This window comes from Podarcis raffonei, chromosome 5 (assembly GCF_027172205.1).
Source record: "Podarcis raffonei isolate rPodRaf1 chromosome 5, rPodRaf1.pri, whole genome shotgun sequence".
In the NCBI taxonomy this organism is placed as follows: domain Eukaryota; kingdom Metazoa; phylum Chordata; class Lepidosauria; order Squamata; family Lacertidae; genus Podarcis; species Podarcis raffonei.
Window position 1 is genome coordinate 56,749,722 of NC_070606.1, and position 17,332 is coordinate 56,767,053.

The 17,332-nt window shown below is 44.4% G+C and overlaps 1 protein-coding gene across 6 annotated transcripts in view; it reads left to right on the top strand.

Moving 5' to 3' along the window:
- The window catches only part of SH3PXD2A (SH3 and PX domains 2A), a 249,449-nt gene that overhangs the window by 32,743 nt on the left and 199,374 nt on the right, over positions 1-17,332 (top strand). For 5 of the 6 annotated variants that reach the window (XM_053389297.1, XM_053389300.1, XM_053389302.1 and 2 more), the window contains one exon: positions 2,195-2,275. The exons of the other annotated variant lie outside the window; for it this stretch is intronic. In XM_053389297.1, coding sequence (XP_053245272.1) covers positions 2,195-2,275 — 81 coding nt within the window. The remainder of the gene's footprint in view (positions 1-2,194; positions 2,276-17,332) is intronic. 6 annotated transcript variants of the gene reach the window in all.

The window sequence follows — 17,332 nt, forward strand, 5'->3', positions numbered from 1 at the left end:
AAGTGTGTGTGTGTGTGTGTGTGTGTTTGTGTGTGTGTGTGTGTTGAAATATTACATAATGTACAGCTGAGTTCTACACTCACTGTATTTTTCTACTCACCAGGCAAGCTGCTTAAAAGGCTTCCAGAAGGGATGTTTATTAACAGCAACTGTAGTTTTTATTATAGAAACACAGACTATTGGTTAAGGCAGTGCTGGGAAATAACAGACTACCCAAATCACAGCAGGTTAAGGGAGACAAAGCCACAATGATTCTGCTGGGGAGATGTCATCCTTCCCCCATGCTATTGGAATAGTAAGTGGTTTTATTTATATAGAAACCAAAAGATGGTTATCACATACTGAATTAGAAAGTTCTTCATTTCCCCCCTTAACAGTTTAAGTGCAATGAAAAGAGATAAAGAAAAGAAGTGTGTTCTTGGGGTTTCCCCCTCCCTTAAGCTGCAGATATTGAATGTACTGCCTTTTATCTTTCAAAGCCTGCAAGCAATTGCTTTGCCCCAGAGCTCAGAGAGACCAACTGGTGTGCAGGACAGGGAGGATAGGGAACCTCAGCCTATTTATCCAGAAAGACAATCTCAGAAAAGCAGCCTGACATTTACAGAGCCTGCAGAGGAGTGTGACTCTCTGCAGCTAAGCAGCACTTGAAGCTGAGAGATGAAATTTGCCCCCTGCACTCCAGCCTTTTTGATTTCCTCCTTCCAGATCCTTATCTTTTGTTATCTCTGGGAAAGCCCAACAAGTCATTCTGAGGACACAGCAGTCAGTCAGTTTTCAGTAGCTCTGGCCTTAATCTGGAAGCACTCAACTGACCTTTAACAGTGTGTAGAAAACTCATTAAATATCAACAACAACTAGAGTTGTATTGTTTAGTCAACTGATTGTTGATCTTAGATTAACCGATTGATTAAATTTGCTCTCCTTTTAATTGATGATAGGATTTCAATCAGATTTTCCCCTCCCCCCTTTAATTTTTTTTAATTATTTTTTACACAGAACATGTAGGTGCTATCTTAGAAGAGACTTGCTCTGCTTTCTGGAACAGAAGGTTATGGTAGCTATGTCTGCTTGTTTGTGACAGGTTTCCACACAGAGGCTGTAATGTCTGATACTATTAATTGTTTGATTACCAGTCTTTAGGTCCAACGCCGCTGCCTTGGGCCCCACACTCTGGGTGCCCAGCATGCTCCGCCCACACCATGATGTCATGAAACACACGCTGTGAAGTCATGACACTTGCTGTGGCATCATGACATTGTAGCGGGGTTGGGCACGAGCTCCAGTGGCGCAGAAGTGACTGGACCTCTCCTGCCCAAACTCCGCACTCTCCACTCAACTCCACACTCTCTTCCACCCCTGCCTGAACTCCGCCATCTCTCCCCCTTCCCCCGAACTTCGCACTATTTCCACAGAGTGTGGTGCCTGTGCACCTGCTCCCACATTTTGTGGGTGCCCAGGCCCTATATGGGAAATTTTGTGGGTGCTCGGGTACCCAGGGCTCCGAGGAGATGGCACCTATGATTAGATCACACATTTCTGGCGTGTGTTGCCCTGGAGATCCCATGTGATCAAAGTTATATTTCAGAAATTGCATGTGGAGCAGTCACATGACTGGTGGTTTTGGGTTTAGAATGTGTGGATTGGTCTTAAGGCAGAGGGCCTTCTTGGTAGTGGCGCTTACTCTGTGGAACGCCATCCCATCAGATGTCAAGGAGATAAATAACTATCTGACTTTTAGAAGACATCTGAAGGCAGCACTGTATATGAGTTTTTAATGTTTGATGTTTTCTGTGTTCCAGTTGGTTGGAAGCCACCCTGAGTGGCTGGGTAAACCCAGTCAGATGGGTGGCATATAAATAATAATTATCATCATCACCATTATGTTTTCAGGAGTCTTTTCACAGCACTGGTATGTTCCTCCATTCTTTTCCCATCTAGCAAGTGAGTGGCTCTGCCTGATTACCCAGGAACTCTGTTTCTCCTTAATAAGCAAGTCATTTATAAGTGAGCAAGTAATTACCAGGAAAGTTATGAAATTTGTCTTATGAAGAATTTCAGAGCTTGAAACAATCCTTGCGTATACAAACACAATCATCATCTGAATTAGCCTCTGAATCACATTGCCTTCAAAGCCACAGTTTTGCATACTAGAATGATGATTTGAATGACAGATTGTTTCCTTTCTCCCCTGCAGGTATATATCATAAATGTAACGTGGTCAGACTCAAGTTGCCAGACAATCTACCGCAGATACAGCAAGTTCTTTGACCTACAGGTAATGGAATAATTTTACTCATGGCTATAGAGATGGTATGCATGATATTGATTTCCTACGTTGTCTAATGGTGCCACCCAATAAAACATGCCTTATATGTTTATTGCCTTCTGAGGGTGTGGCAGATTTTACATTATGAGAGAAATCACAGTCAAAAGTATTTAGAAGATGAAGTGGTTCTGGGCTTAAGAAGAGATAAGTTGTCCTGGTGTTCATTGAGGAAGATCTTGGTTTATTGTGCTGCTCCGTTGGTCTTCCCTGGTGGGCGGTACACGTAGCCCCCCCCAACACAATGCATCCCCAAAAAATCATTTGTCAGGAGGATTACCATTATTTCCTATGAAAACATATCTACTCCTTACTCCCCTGCCTCCTGCCTTGAGTTCCTCCTAAAATGGCTGCAGCCCACCAGCAAAAGAGAGACAAAGGAAATACTGATTTGCCCAATCTCTTCCAATCTCTGATTTGTCCAATTACTCTCCCCCTTCCAACTCTCCATGGTTTCTGCCTGAAAATAGGTGCTGTTGACCAGCAATGTACAACAAGTAAGGAAGTGGGCAAACTTTGGCTGTTCAGATATCGGAATCAGTTGTGTGTCTAGTGAGGTTTGGGCATAATTATTTGTGTTCAGATAAATGAATTTGCGGATAATGAGTGGGTGGATAGCAGGAGCTGCCTGTATTTAGTTTCTTCCTGTACTTTTGGACAAGGTGTCCAGAGTGTGCCTTCAGCCAATTTCTATAAGTTGTTTCTCTTAGACTTTGCCTTCCTAGTTGTGATTCTGCTGACATTTTATCATTGTAATGTTCTGCCTCTTCTCATTAACTTCCCCACAGTTTCTCTTCCTTGAACAGTGTGCACTGAAGTACTTTCTTAGTCATCTCCAACACACTCAAGATCCTTGGCGTTCATCAGCTTCAAGCCATCAGCTTATGCACTTTATATCTCCTAAACCAGAACCTTTTCATCCCGAGGGTCATCAGTCCCTTCAAGGGTCATGTGCCAGTGGTGGGCAGGGCCAAAGGCAAAAGTGGGGGGAGCAATGAATGCAAATTTTTACCTCTGTACAGTAGGCTACTTTCTGCGCACATTCACACACACCTCTCTATCCTTCATTCAGATAAGCAAGAAGCACAATCAGATTTCAATGGTATATTCAGCCAGTCAAAATGCTTAGGTGCAAAGCAGGGTCAGTGAGGAGCGTAGCATAGGGAGAGTTCTGAGGGCCAAACAGATCTCTGCCTAGAGGGCCACATCCAGCCCTGAGAGTCCCTACCCCTGTCCTGACTGTGCTAGCCAGAAACTGAAAGGCAACTCTGGAGAACTGAGCAGCCGCAACATGAGTCCCCAATTCCTTGTATTCTAATTTTTCAAAGATGATTGGAGTAATGCTTCTGTTTGCTCAGTGTTGTTGTTGTTGTTGTTTCTATACAACCCATTCCTTAAATTGTAGTTACCGGTATATCAGGAAACGAATTTCCTGCCATGAAGCAGAAATAGTCAGTGGTCCCATTTCATATAGCTGGGAGAATAACCAGCCTTGGAAGCCCCTCTCAATAGATACAGGCTTGCCTTCATATCTGCCACAGCATTCATGTGAAAGGGAACAATTGCCACTGGTGATATCTGTAGTGATATGTCCTAATCAGGTCACTGTGGCTATTTCTTTCTGTGGAAACAGGAAATAACTAAGATGTGACTCATGAGAAAGAAGTGATGTAGTACTGGTAGTATACAGTTGGTAAGATTACAGTTTGGAGGAAGCTTTGATCTCTGTCAAAAGCCTGTGGTAAAGGGATGTGCCTGTTCATAATTCAGACTGCTGTAGTTTGCAAGTGTTTCTATAGTTAGATGAGCGCATCAAAGGCATATCAAGATAGACAGTGTTCATCATGCTGTGCTTGCAAGGAGTGAATTTATATGGCCTCAGATTTTGAAAACTGAGAATGCTCTGTTCTTTCAGAGCCCATCTAGGGATGTCCATTTGAAAGCAGCTGTCCAATGTTGGGAACCAAGGAACTCCCATGAACGTCTCAGCAGGAACAGCTCCATCCAGCATTTTCTCCCATAAATGTGTGCTGCCTTTCCCCTGGCCAGTTTTATGACCCCAGAATTATATCTTGTATGCCTTCTGTGAATTATAGAAAGGCTGAGAGGGCAAGTCCAACTCTGCATTTCTTCCTGTTGGCACTCATTGGCTGAAGTGGTCAGTTGAATATGGAGAAGAAAAACCAAGGCCACAGATTGGGAATCCTTCTCAGTCCAAGTGCTGCATTCTCATCTGGGTAACTTTCCAGGGGCCACATGTCAGTGGTAGCTGGGGCCAGAGGCAAGAGGGAGCAATGGATGTCAATTTTTATCTGTATACGGTAGACTAGTTTCTACACATACTCGCACACCTCTTTCTATACTCCATCCAGGCAAGCAAGAAACATTAGCAGAAGTCAAGGACATGTTCCAGTCAGGCAACCCCCCCCCAAAGATGGTGCAAAGCAGAGCCAGGGATGGGAGAGGGGCTGTAACTGGGGAGGGGTGTGGCCTGAGGAGAGTCCTGAGGATGAGATACAGAGGGCTGGTGGGCCACATTTGCCCCCTCAGGCCTGAAGTTCCTCACCCCTGACCCAAAGCCATTGGATTCCTCTGCATCTTGTTGGTAGTACTTCTAAACTGATAACAGCAACGTTTAGAAAATAATTTGCCTCTGCAGTTCAGTGCTTAGTTCCAAGCACTTTCTTTCCGTTTAAACAAAAACAAAAAACTTGTCTGTATTCTTGTAAGTCTCCCGGACTTTCCTGTTAGGTTTGAAAAGTTCCCATCAAGCTAAAGTTATCAATGGGGTTAGTGTGTTGGACAGGAAACGATGTCTCCAATCAGGGGAGAAGGAGTCTTGAAAGGTCCCATTGATAAGTGGGAGAGGAGGGGGACCCAACCACCAGTGGAAAGTGTCTGCCAAACAACATGCATCCTTCTCCCATTCCCATTTGGAAACAGCAGCCCCTCAGCCCCCCTTCATATTCACCCTTTTATTTTTATCCTTTTGTCCCTGGGCACTTTTGTCCTCTAGGTTAATGAAAAAGACACTGGCAACCAGAGACCTGCAACATTCCTGAAAGAGCTTAACGTCTACACGTTTGACAACTATTAGAGACACATGCATTTAAATGTGTCTATTTAAAGCATTTTTATACCACCTTTCCATGGTAGTTCAAGGCGGCTCACAACATTACTGAAAATATATGTGCCAAAAGTACAATAGATTTAATACCACTCCAAAAACTCAATGAACAGGCAAAATGTCTTCTTGGTGTGCAGGTAGTATCCAAAGGACATTGCATAGTCTGTAGTTTTCCTTACTACTTGGTAGGTATTGAGGGATAGGGTTAATGCCCAGGAGGTGTTTCGGCGGAAGGAGCACCATCTGGCTGCATCTTTCAAAATAAATTCTGTAGGGCCTTTTAAATTTAAGTCCCTGTAAAGCAATATTCCCAGAGGTACAAACATTAGCGTATATACTTACCTTTCCAATGTCTGCAGAACGATGGTCTTACAAAGATAGGATTCTTTCTGCTCTGGGCTTCCCTTATGTGGAGGAAAAAGGCAGGATCTGTGGTTTTCTGTCTATGCCTGGACTGTCTGCTTGCTTCTGCTTTCTTCTCTCCATCTGCTCCCTTAAAACTCTTTGTGACAGATGTGGTAGAATGAGCTTTCTCTGTTCATCCTGTATTTTGTTGAACCCATTTACCTGAAAAGCCTGCAGATGCCCCAAACAGGTACCCCTTCGAAAAACTGGTTCACCAGACATATTTCAGGGAGGTCTGGCTGCTGGGATCCCTAATGTGATGCTCGTGTGCATCTCTTCATGCCGGCCGAGACTCCCTGCCCCACCCAGTGTCTTTCTTTATAAAAATAAGGAAAAAAAATATTTGGGTGTGTGTGTGTGTGGAAGCATTGCCTGTTCTTTTGTGGGGAAGTGTGGTCTCCTTTTTTTGTTTGTGTTTTATTTCCTTGGGGTGTGTAGGTGTTTTGCCTGCTGCTTTGGGGGACGTTCGGAGCATTACCCCATTTTCACTTGTGGAATTGGTATTTGGGTAGTGCCCAAAGCAGTTTCTTAGATTTCCAGATGTGCCTCCAGGCTCAAGAATGTTGAGTACCCCTGCTTTAATTGGTGGTTTATGTTTAGCTGCTTCTGTTCTTATGGCTGATTTTTAGATTAATGTTTATCAACCCACTATGTCTCTTATATGAAATATACTAAATAAATAGAATAACAGGTTTAACCCAAATGAGAAGACTGGGTCCAAATGTGTCTTTCTGCTGCACAGTCTTTGACAGATAGAAGAACTACTGTCATTGGTGAAGGGGCAACCTTGGCTCCAACCCCCTAATGTAAGTGCACTTATGGCAATGTTATTTCTTCGTCACAGCTCCATTGGCTTGCTGGATTTGCATTTTATGAACTGTATCTAATGACTCACTGGAGTGGGTTTTAATGAACCCATTGCATACATACCCACAGCAAAATGCAGAATGAAATATTTAGGGAAGGGACCAGTGTGAAGATGAGTTATCCAGTTTTCAGGAGTTTGGAAGTCATCCCTTGCACTTGTTAGTGGCCTTTTCATACCAGTGGTTCTTCTTGCATGGTGATTTAGCATGTAATAGGTTAATATGCACACTGGGCCTCTGCTGAATTTGACTTTCTCATGCAGTGTCTTTCTACTCCAGGCAGTGCAGGGTGTGGCCTTCTACATAAGTTTTAGATGGTCATTATACTCTGGATATTCAATCACTGCAAGACACTGAGACACGTGTGTTTGTTTTACTGTCAGTAGATTGCATCATGATTTCCCATGCTAGATTTGGCTGTGTCCCATTTCCGTGGGAGCTGCATCCGTTATGTTGGGTAGATTTCAAATGGCCTGGAGAGAGGGGTGGTTGGGAAAGCTAGCAGAAGAGATCAAATAGCAGTGTGAGAGGAAAATCCTGGAAAGACAGCGTGTGTATTTGGATGCTTTGCTAGATCTTTTCCACCAGTGCTTTGGACCTCGATTCTCATGGCTTCCTCTTGGGTGTACCAGTGTAGGTCAGGGGAATGGCACTGGAGTAGTTCCTGTAATCAACATTGGGCTGAAAGGGAGGCAACAGGAAGGGAGCCCCCCTCTTCACTGGAGAAATGAATGGAGCAGCACTCCATTGGGGAAGCCCCACTTTGTACGGACAGCCTGTGGTTTGGCTGAGAGGCGGCACATGCCCGTCAATGACTACTGTGTGTGTGTGCTGTGTGGCATAGTGGTTACAGAGTTGGGCTAGAGCTGGGGAAACCCTGGCTCAAGTCCCCATTCAGCCATGAATCTCACCAGGTGAGCCCAGTCACTCTCTCTAAGCTTCATCTACCCCAAAGGGACATCATGAGTCTAAGGATGTTGGGCGGGAGAAAGAACTCTGTATGCTACCTTGAGGTTTTTTGAGAGAGAACAGGATGCACATGTCACAAATAAACTAGATGTGTCAATAAATGTTTGTCAAACAGCAACTGCCAGGAAGGGAAGGGGTCAGGATTGGCACCATGCCATGTGGGGAATGGGGTTAAGCCTTTGCCCTTTTCTACAGTCCCAATTTGGGCAGGGACTTGAAGCTGCATTTAGCCTTGGGAGGGAAGTTTTAGTCTGAGTACTGAAACAAAACATGGTTTAATGAAGTAAAGAGAGTACTGAAACAAAACATGGTTTAATGAAGTAAAGAGAGCCAGTGTGGTGTAATGGTTAAGAGCGGTAGTCTTGTAATCTGGGGAACCGGGTTCGCGTCTCCGCTCCTCCACATGCAGCTGCTGGGTGACCTTGGGCCAGTCACACTTCTCTGAAGTCTCTCAGCCCCACTCACCTCACAGAGTGTTTGTTGTGGGGGAGGAAGGGAAAGGAGATTGTTAGCCGCTTTGAGACTCCTGAAGGGGAGTGAAAGGCGGGATATCAAATCCAAACTCTTCTTCTTCTTCTTCTTCTTCTTCTTCTTCTTCTTCTTCTTCTTCTTCTTCTACTACTACAATGCTGTCTGTAGTAGGTAGCATATTTGGCACCTTGAGTTCCTAATAGGAGAGTTGTTCCAGCCCCATGGTCATTTTGTCTGCCCCTTTCGGAACACTTTAAAACTCTACAGTATCCTTTTTCAGATGTTGCGACCAGAACATCCTCACAATCCTCCAAATGTGACTTTACCATATATTTTGATATTGGTAATTTGGTTTTCAATCCCTTTCTTAATTATCTCTAACATGTAATTCACCCCTCAGAAGTGCCACGCAGTATGTCAACATTTTTATTGAGCTCCCCACCATGACTCCAGGATCTCTTTCCTGGTCGGTCACTGCCACTTTAAACCCCATAAGCTTATGTTATGAAGCTAGGAATTTATTTTTTTGCACCACTTCAAACTAGCTTACATTGAATCCCACGTGCCGTTTTACTGCCTGTTCACTCAGCTTTGATACAGCAGATTGAAGAATCATTTTAGGGGCATTTTAGTCAAAGGTTTCCATCAGCCAGTAGGCAGCTGCTCTGTGTATGGAATGAAGTTGCCTCCTCTGCCAGCCTGACTTTCTACAAGAATGTTACGTAGGCAGAAAATTGAAATGTAACCATGCAGCACATTATCTCATGTTGACATTTTGACCACAAAGAGTCATCTGAAGTATCAGAATATTGCAAAGGCAAATAAATGAACAGCTTTCTGTTGCACATTCTGTCTGTGTATCAGTTTGCGGAGAGCGGCCTTTTCAATTCCGCCTGCTGTTCCAAGTGGCAAAGAGAGTCGTTCACTTACAGCCTCTTAGAATGTTTGGAAAATAAAGAATTTTACAGGGTGTCAGGAGGGGTTAAAGTGCTGCAGGGATTTTTGGAGGGTGAATATGAAACTTTGCAAACTTTGCATGTTGCTCCTAAGATTGTCTTGATTATTTATAGAGCTCCGATGAACAGCTGAGTGCTGAATGACATATTAAACAAAAAAATGTTACCATAAAACCTATAATTGCTTGCTATAATGCTGTACTTCCTTCCAAGTCAGCTTGAAACATTGCTGTCATGGCACCAGACGCTTGCTGATCGTTGTTATGCAATGCCATCGTTATAAACATCCACATTCTAGTTACAGAAAACCTTAACGTTGCAATTAAAAGTTTACATAGCACTTTCAAAAGTGTTTTGCCGTGTTAATCTTCATTGACGTGGCAACCTTGCAAGACAGAGCAGTATTCTCATTTTATATAAGGGGGACTGCCACTGAAAGATCCTGCAAAGCTGTGGATGTGGTGAGATTTGAGCCCAGGTGTCCTCTGTCCCGTCTCCCCCATTTTCTTCTGCCCTTTGACCACATTCGCTGTCTGGGACTCAAAGCCAGGGGTTGGGAACCTGTGGCCTTCCATATGTTATTATTATTTATTAAATTTGCATACTGCCCCTCATTCAAAGATCCCAGGGCGGTTCACAACAGAAAAATACAAAATGAGAATACAAAATACATCATAAAACAAAACAGCATGACAAATCTTGTCACATAGATTTTGTTCTCAGGCTTTGCTTCCTTCCATCTTTTTCTCCAGAAGAGTTGGTGTCAGTTTTAATATTAGTGAGCTAACCTTTTGACCCCATGTTGGCGACATCGTAAGCTTTTTCTCAGAATGTCTTCAACGGCCATGAGTAATAACCTTTTAAGTTTCTTTCTTTAAACCAGCAGTCCTAACATACTATTTATTTCTGCACTCCACTGCTATATACAGTTTCAAACTGTGTCCCAGAACACCCTGGGGCTTTTTGGAGATTTAGTGCAGGTCTCCCAAGATTTGTCATGGAGAACAATCAACCCTAAAAGATAGCTTACCCGTCACTTGCTACTCAGCTTCCACTGCAGGAGAATGCTAGGGATGTTCTTGAGAAGGGAGCATATGCCTACATTTGCAATCAATTCTGAGGACTGATTTAGACTGGCAAGGTTCTGAAATGGTACTACAGTGGTACCTCGGGTTACAAACACTTTGGGTTACAGACTCCACTAACCTGGAAGTAGTACCTTGGGTTAAGAACTTTACCTCAGGATGAGAAAAGAAATTGCACCGTGGCGGTAGCGGGAGGCCTCACTAGCTAAAGTGGTACCTTAGGTTAAGAACGGTTTCAGGTTAAGAACGGACCTCCGGAATGAATTAAGTTCGTAACCAAAGGTACCACTGTATATGGTTGGCAGTAATTTTTTTCCAGGAGGGAAAGAATTCACATTTCTGACACCCCCACCACACTCTCATTTGGGTCCTTCCACCATCCCTGAGTGGAAGGCAGACAAAAAATAAATTGCATCTGTCCAGCTGGTGGTGTGGTATGAGATCCATTGCGGGGATGCGGGGGAATATGGTTCAGTCAGGAAAGAACCGCAGGCTTGTGGAACATCACCTGCAGCTAGGACTGGCCCTGATATTAGGCAGAATGAGGTGGCTGCCTCAGGCAGCTTTGGGGCATCATTAAAGAGCAGCAAATGGTTTATTTATTTATTATTTTTGCATTTCCTGCCTCGGTTGCAAAAATAACTTCACCGGCCTTGGGGACTGTGTCTATTGCCTTGGGGATTGGGGATGCTGTTTGCCACACTGCCTCTGATGGCAAAGTGCCTGGGGTCAGCCCTGCACACAACTCTTCATTTCACTCTTCTTGTGGGCCTGTGGCCTGATACTCCAAGAACCCGAGAAGACGCTGGGACCAGAAGTTGAACCACAGCATGCCTGGAGGTGCACACAGACACAGCTAATAGAAGAAAGCTGAGGGCCTACCCTTCTGCAATTCTCTTATCCTCCACAGGGAAATATTGCTACATGCAGGGCAATAAGGGTTGCTTAAGCATATACATAGAACAGGGAGGCCAGATATCAAAGAAGACTGGGGATTTTTTTGGACTTTTTAATATGTGTGTAGAAGAAGGAATTTTGCATTACAAACTACACCTTTTGAAACTGCTTAGAGGACTTTAGTTTGAGTAAGCAGTGTATAAATTTTGTTGGATAAATAAATATTTTCTTTTGCATAGCTATTAAAGGCACAGGAGCCCCATCCTGATCTGCATCTGACCATTCTAACACAGAAGCAGGAGTAGGAACAAGCTTTGCTTTCACCCACTTTCTACATTCAATCCTTGACTAATACATATACCTGGTTCCAGAGTGAAAGGTGATTGCCACTCCCCGCACCATGCTCTGGGTGGACTGTTTGCTTTAGTTTATGTTGGTTGTGCAAGTTTTTCTGCTTTAAAAATGGATGCTTTATTTTTAAAGTTAAAAATTGGCTCCGATAAGGGGGAGTTAACTTTGTGAGCGGCACAAAGGCCGACCAATCGCTGTGCACAGCCCTAGGTAAAGGTAAAGGTAGAGACGTGGGTGGTGCTATGGGTTAAAGCCTCAGCGCCTAGGACTTGCCGGTCGAAAGGTCGGCGGTTCGAATCCCTGCGGCAGGGTGCGCTCCCGTCGCTCGGTCCCAGTGCCTGCCAACCTAGCAGTTCGAAAGCACCCTCGGGTGCAAGTAGATAAATAGGACCGCTTACTAGCGGGAAGGTAAATGGCGCTCCGTGTGCTGCGCTGGCTCGCCAGATGCAGCTTGTCACGCTGGCCATGTGACCTGGAAGTGTCTGCGGACAGCGCTGGCTCCCGGCCTTTAGAGTGAGATGAGCACACAACCCTAGAGTCTGTCAAGACTGGCTCCGATAATGGGGAGTTGACTTTGTGAGCGGCACAAAGGCTGACCAATCGCTGTGCACAGCCCTACTTTGAAATAAATCCTCCTGACTGACACTAAGGCCAGCCAATCAGTTTTTGTGCATGTGGTCATGAGCCGATCCAGGCAAGATCATATATGTGGTGCAACTATGGTGAATGTGCTTCTGCAGTGGCTTTAGCACTGAACTTTCCCAAGTGTGTCACACTTGGGCTAAAGAAACTCCCTTTACTGCTAGGTCTATAGAACGGGGGGGGGAACGGGGAACTAAGCATTTAATGGCAGAGGGGAAGAATGAGCCAATTAATGCCAGAAGCAAAAAGGGGCTTATCTTAACTGGTTTAATTGTTTGTTTTAAATACTGGTTTTCCTTGAGATATTCTAGCAGTACCTTAGATTACCACCCCACCCTGGGAACACATCATTATCTCTGATGCATAAAGCACAACTGTTTATCATTCCTGTTTCCACCATTGTTTTAAACATTCTCCTTTGGAAAACAGTCTATCTTGTTTCCAGTTTTTGTTTTTTGAGCAAACTCTACCAAACAAACAAAAGCAAGGTCTGTAGGAGGAAATTGTCTTCCATACTGCAACAGAATAGCAAATATATTTGCCTGGAGTCTCACTGGTAGCTGTGGTACTTGGTTTTTGTCAAAGGCTTTAGTGCAATACATAAGTCAGGCATTGTCCCAACACTTGACATGCCACCAAAGCTCCCTTTTTGAAGAGTGGGGTGGGTGCAATTCTGTGCTTGTTTGGTGTCCTGAGCAACAGGACTGGGAAAGCAAGTGGGCACTCTTCTAGGTGAGCTGAGCTTGTTGAGTCTCTTTGTGCCAGTGCACCGAAGGAAGCAGTGTCAAAGGAGCGGACTCACTGTCTGATCCAGTCCCAGGTTCCTCCCTGGGCAGGGGTGGCTCTTCTGTGGCAGGAGTTGTGCTGGAGTCTGCTGTGACATGACATTTGGGGTATTGGGTAGCATTGTGATAGGTTGCTCTTTTAGCATTCTGCTGAGCCCCTCCCCTGAATTTTGGTTGGCACTTCCCAACCTCCTGAGCTCCTCCCACTTCAACCCACCAAGACGCTTCCACAGGACTCCTGGCATAATGGAGAAAACCCTTTATTTTCCCCACTGGCCACTAATGAAATTCTCTCTGGACTAGCAAGTTGCAAGCACTTCTGTTCTCTCCATTTATCTGTTACTCAAAACAGATGCTGAGTCCCAGTAGTGGCTGAGCATGTGAGGAGGAATCCCCGGGCTTTGTACATAGCATACATTCAAAACACATGAGTTCCCCCAAAGAATCCTGGGAGTTGTAGTTTATCCCTCATAGAGCTTAGTTCTCAGTACACTTAACAAACTACATGGGGGGGGGGAGTGTCATGGTATGTATGCACCCTGGTTCCAACCTCCTTTCAGTCTTAGATTGCTTTCAGCAAGCTACTAGGTCTCAGACCAAGCCCTGGTCCATTATTTGCAAGTATAGTGGTACCTCAGGTTAAGTACTTAATTTGTTCCGGAGGTCCGTACTTAACCTGAAACTGTTCTTAACCTGAAGCACCACTTTAGCCAATGGGGCCTCCCGCTGCTGCCGCACCACCGGAGCATGATTTCTGTTCTCATCCTGAAGCAAAGTTCTTAACCTGAGGTACTATTTCTGGGTTAGTGGAGTCTGCAACCTGAAGCGTATGTAACTTGAAGCGTATGTAACCCAAGGTACCATTGTATTTGTATTCATGGATGACCTGAAGCCCCAGTTGGATCCAGTGGAACTTCTCTCCCAGGTCAAATAGCAGCTGGGAGAGAATCTTAAGCACAACTGTGTTGGGATAAATTGTTATCCACTACTACCCCAAGCTTGATAGTTCGAAGCCTCATCAGGATAGCACAGAGAGAGGTGTTCCTTCAAATGTCTGGGTCCTAGCCAACATGGAGTTTGTAAATCAAATTCCAGTTGTATTATGGAGCAGTTAGAGGCTTTGGACCCCAAGGATTCCAGAGGTGTGGGCCCAATCATATTAGTCTGTTTTCTTCTGCTGTCAGACTCCTCTCTTGAATGGGTAATCCTGGGCATGTTTACCTGGGATCAAGTCCCAGTGAGTCTTGTTCCTGGGTATAAAATTACAACCTAAACACAGTTACCCCCATAACAGGAGGAAGGAAAGAACAATCATATTGGTATTGCAGAACAACTGGAAACATTATCAAATCTTAGAAGGTACCGTACCCCTTTTAGAAGTAGGGCATTTAAATTTTACCTTCTAGCAATTGTCAAGGGTTTTGAAATGTGTTTCAGTCATCTGTTGCAAAAAGAGCTACCCTTGTGGCTTGTTATGCTTGAGAAGATGATTAGCAGGTTTCAAGGAATTCTATACTCTCCTCCACCTCCCAAAACTCTAGCTACTTGACAAGCACATTAATAAAGCACTCTTAGGCTACCTGATGGCTATCCGTTTAGCTTCAAGGTAGTGAAGGTGGCAATTGCCCTTGAGAGAGTACCAAGGATGTAAAGATCAAGCACAAAAAGAGGTGTAGCAGTGAGATGAAACTGGAATTGACACCCACCTTGCTGCTACATACCAGAACTGGGAAGAGAGGTAGTGGCAAGCGCCGTGCAAACACAGTGGGAGAAGTGCCAGGTTGTGAGTTTGCATTGTGCTGTTGTTGCTGCTTTGTCCCTTCCCTTCTCCATGCAGTGACAACAACATGGGCATCTGGAGATCAAGTGAGCACTGCTGCCCCAGCAGATAGTAATCTGCTATGGCCAACTAGGCATACCTCCCCATGTCTAGTGAAAGAGCGCAACATGCTTACTTTTGCAAAACTTAAGAGTGCCTCCAGACTGTCACTGTTTTAAGGGAAGGATTCAAGCACACACTAAAATTTAAGGTTTGCACAATGAAAGTGGGACAAAAGGCTCTGCTGCCCTAGCGCAACAAATCATCTTTTTAAAACCTGAATTTTTGCAGTTTAGAAAGTGACAGGAAAATGCATTGAAAAGTGTAGGCTGTAACCTAATTGCTGCATTAGCTTGTGCAAGCGTATCAGGATGAGTAAATGTGTGGTCTGGAGGGGGCCTTCATTCACCCTCCCTGCTTGTCTTGTGACCATTGGGAGAACAGTGGGTAGCTTTCCCAAACAGCTATACATTATGCTGCTTCATTGTAAGGCTGACCCTAAATAAAATGTTACCACTCCTCACTGACACCTGCAGATTTCTGGAGACAGATGAGCACTGGATATGTCTATTCCAACGAAACTTTAAAAGCTGAAATTCTCATGAGTTTTTATAATGGTTTACTAGTCCTGGAAAAATTAAATTTGCAGGCCAGGTGCTGCTTTCTATACACTGAAAAGAGAGGCCAAGATTGGAGATATACAATCATGCTGAAGCTCAGGGGTGCAAATTATGCTTGATTGCTTGATTGCACTCTTAGGGTCTCTGGATTTACACTTTAGAATGTTGGTCTGGAAAACCCATCTTCTAGAGTGGTAGACTGTTTAGGGAAGCCAAGATCTGGTCCCATAGGAAATGCAGGGGAGCTGTAGGAGGGGCTGAAATACAAACTGTAAATTGGTTCAGATTTCAAGCAAGAAAGCAGCACATAAAGAACAAATCTGTCTGGGACGTGCAGTTTCTGCATTAGGGAGGGTGTAGCAAGTTCCATTATTAGATACTGCTAAGGTTTTGAGATAAGGCAGCTTAATTTGGGTGCCTTGGCAGATAGAAGTTCGGGTAATCTTGTAGATAAGAGAATCAGGAGACATTCAAGCAGGATGTTGAAGTGATGCCCCCAATGCACAAGAGACCCTACACCTACAGAGAGCCCTGGTTGTGCCCTGAAAGTTCACAGCTGTTCTCACTGTGACTCAGTTCACATTAAATGTTTCCTGTTAAATGGCCAGCTGAAGATGGTTTCTTCAAAACTTAAAGCCACACTGTGTGCACCATATAGAATCTCTTCCCAGCTCAGAAAACCCTCTTTCTGATTTGAAAGTTATCTCCTGCATATGGGTGATGATGAAAGAGAGTTAAGCAATGAGTACAACATTTAAAATCCAATGTAAACATGAGTTCATCCTCTCCACACCGGTCCTGCACATTGTTCTGGTGATGGAGATGCTGCTGGCCAGGCCACAACTCTATACCCCTCTACTCAGCAATATGTTCCATTGAGTTTAGTGGGGCTTCCAGGTAAATGGGTATAGGATCGATAATTTAAGGCTATGCTTGCTTTGACTGCATGTATTAGACTTGTATATCGCTTCATACTGAAAGAGTCTCAAAGCGATTCCATATATGTGGAATGAGTAAATAAAACAAGCATAATAAAATACAAGAAACACAATAAAACATAACAAAAATATATTAAGCAATGCACAATATCAGTACAGCAACAATTATATGAGCACACACACACACTGGATTGAATAGTAAAAACAACAATATAATTAAAGCTATCCATATGCCTGGCAGAAGAAACAAGTTCTACCTCACAGTGAAATGAAAGTAAAGTTGGCTGCAGGCATACCTCCCTAGAGAGAGCATTCCAAAGACAAAAGGGGCCAATGCAGAGAAGGAGCACTCTGCCCTGTGGGGGAGCACTCTTGAAGAGTACTGCTTTTTGGCAGCCTCTGTACAGGAGATGCAACATTCAAATCAGCACACACCCCACCTCACATTTGAAAGATGGAAATCGCATGGGCGCAGCCAGGATTTATGTTGGGGGGGCAGGTGTCATGTTAGGGGGAGCAGGCTTCATGTTATGGGGGCAGAACCTCAGGTGGTTAAGTATTTTTATTTACTTGGTTTAGGGGGCAGCTGCCCCCTGCTCCCCACTTCGCTATGCCCATGGAAAATAGAGTGGTTCTGAACAGTAGTGCAACTTAGCCAGCCAAGAGAGAAGAGCTGGCAGCAACAACCAATGACTCAGTTATGAGGCTGGATGAGACGGAAAGGCAAGTAGATTATGCAATAGGAAGTGATGGGTGACTTTCAGCATTAGGCTGTTGGTTCCTTTAGACTTCGGAATGACAGAAAAACCAGTGCCACAATGTTTTCCTTCTACTTGAAGGTTATGGATTGATTACACTGCCTTATACTGAGCCAACTCGTTGGTACATTTAGTTTATCACTGTCTACTCTCTGAGCGGATGACTCCTGGGGCTTGGGCAGATGTTTTTCCAGCCCTGGTGCCTGTTATCCTTTAACTCCAAATGTTGTTGGACTACATTTCCTGCCATTGCCACTTTGGCTGGTGTTGATGGGACTTGGAATCCAGTAAACAACATCTGGAGGGCCACAGATTCCCCA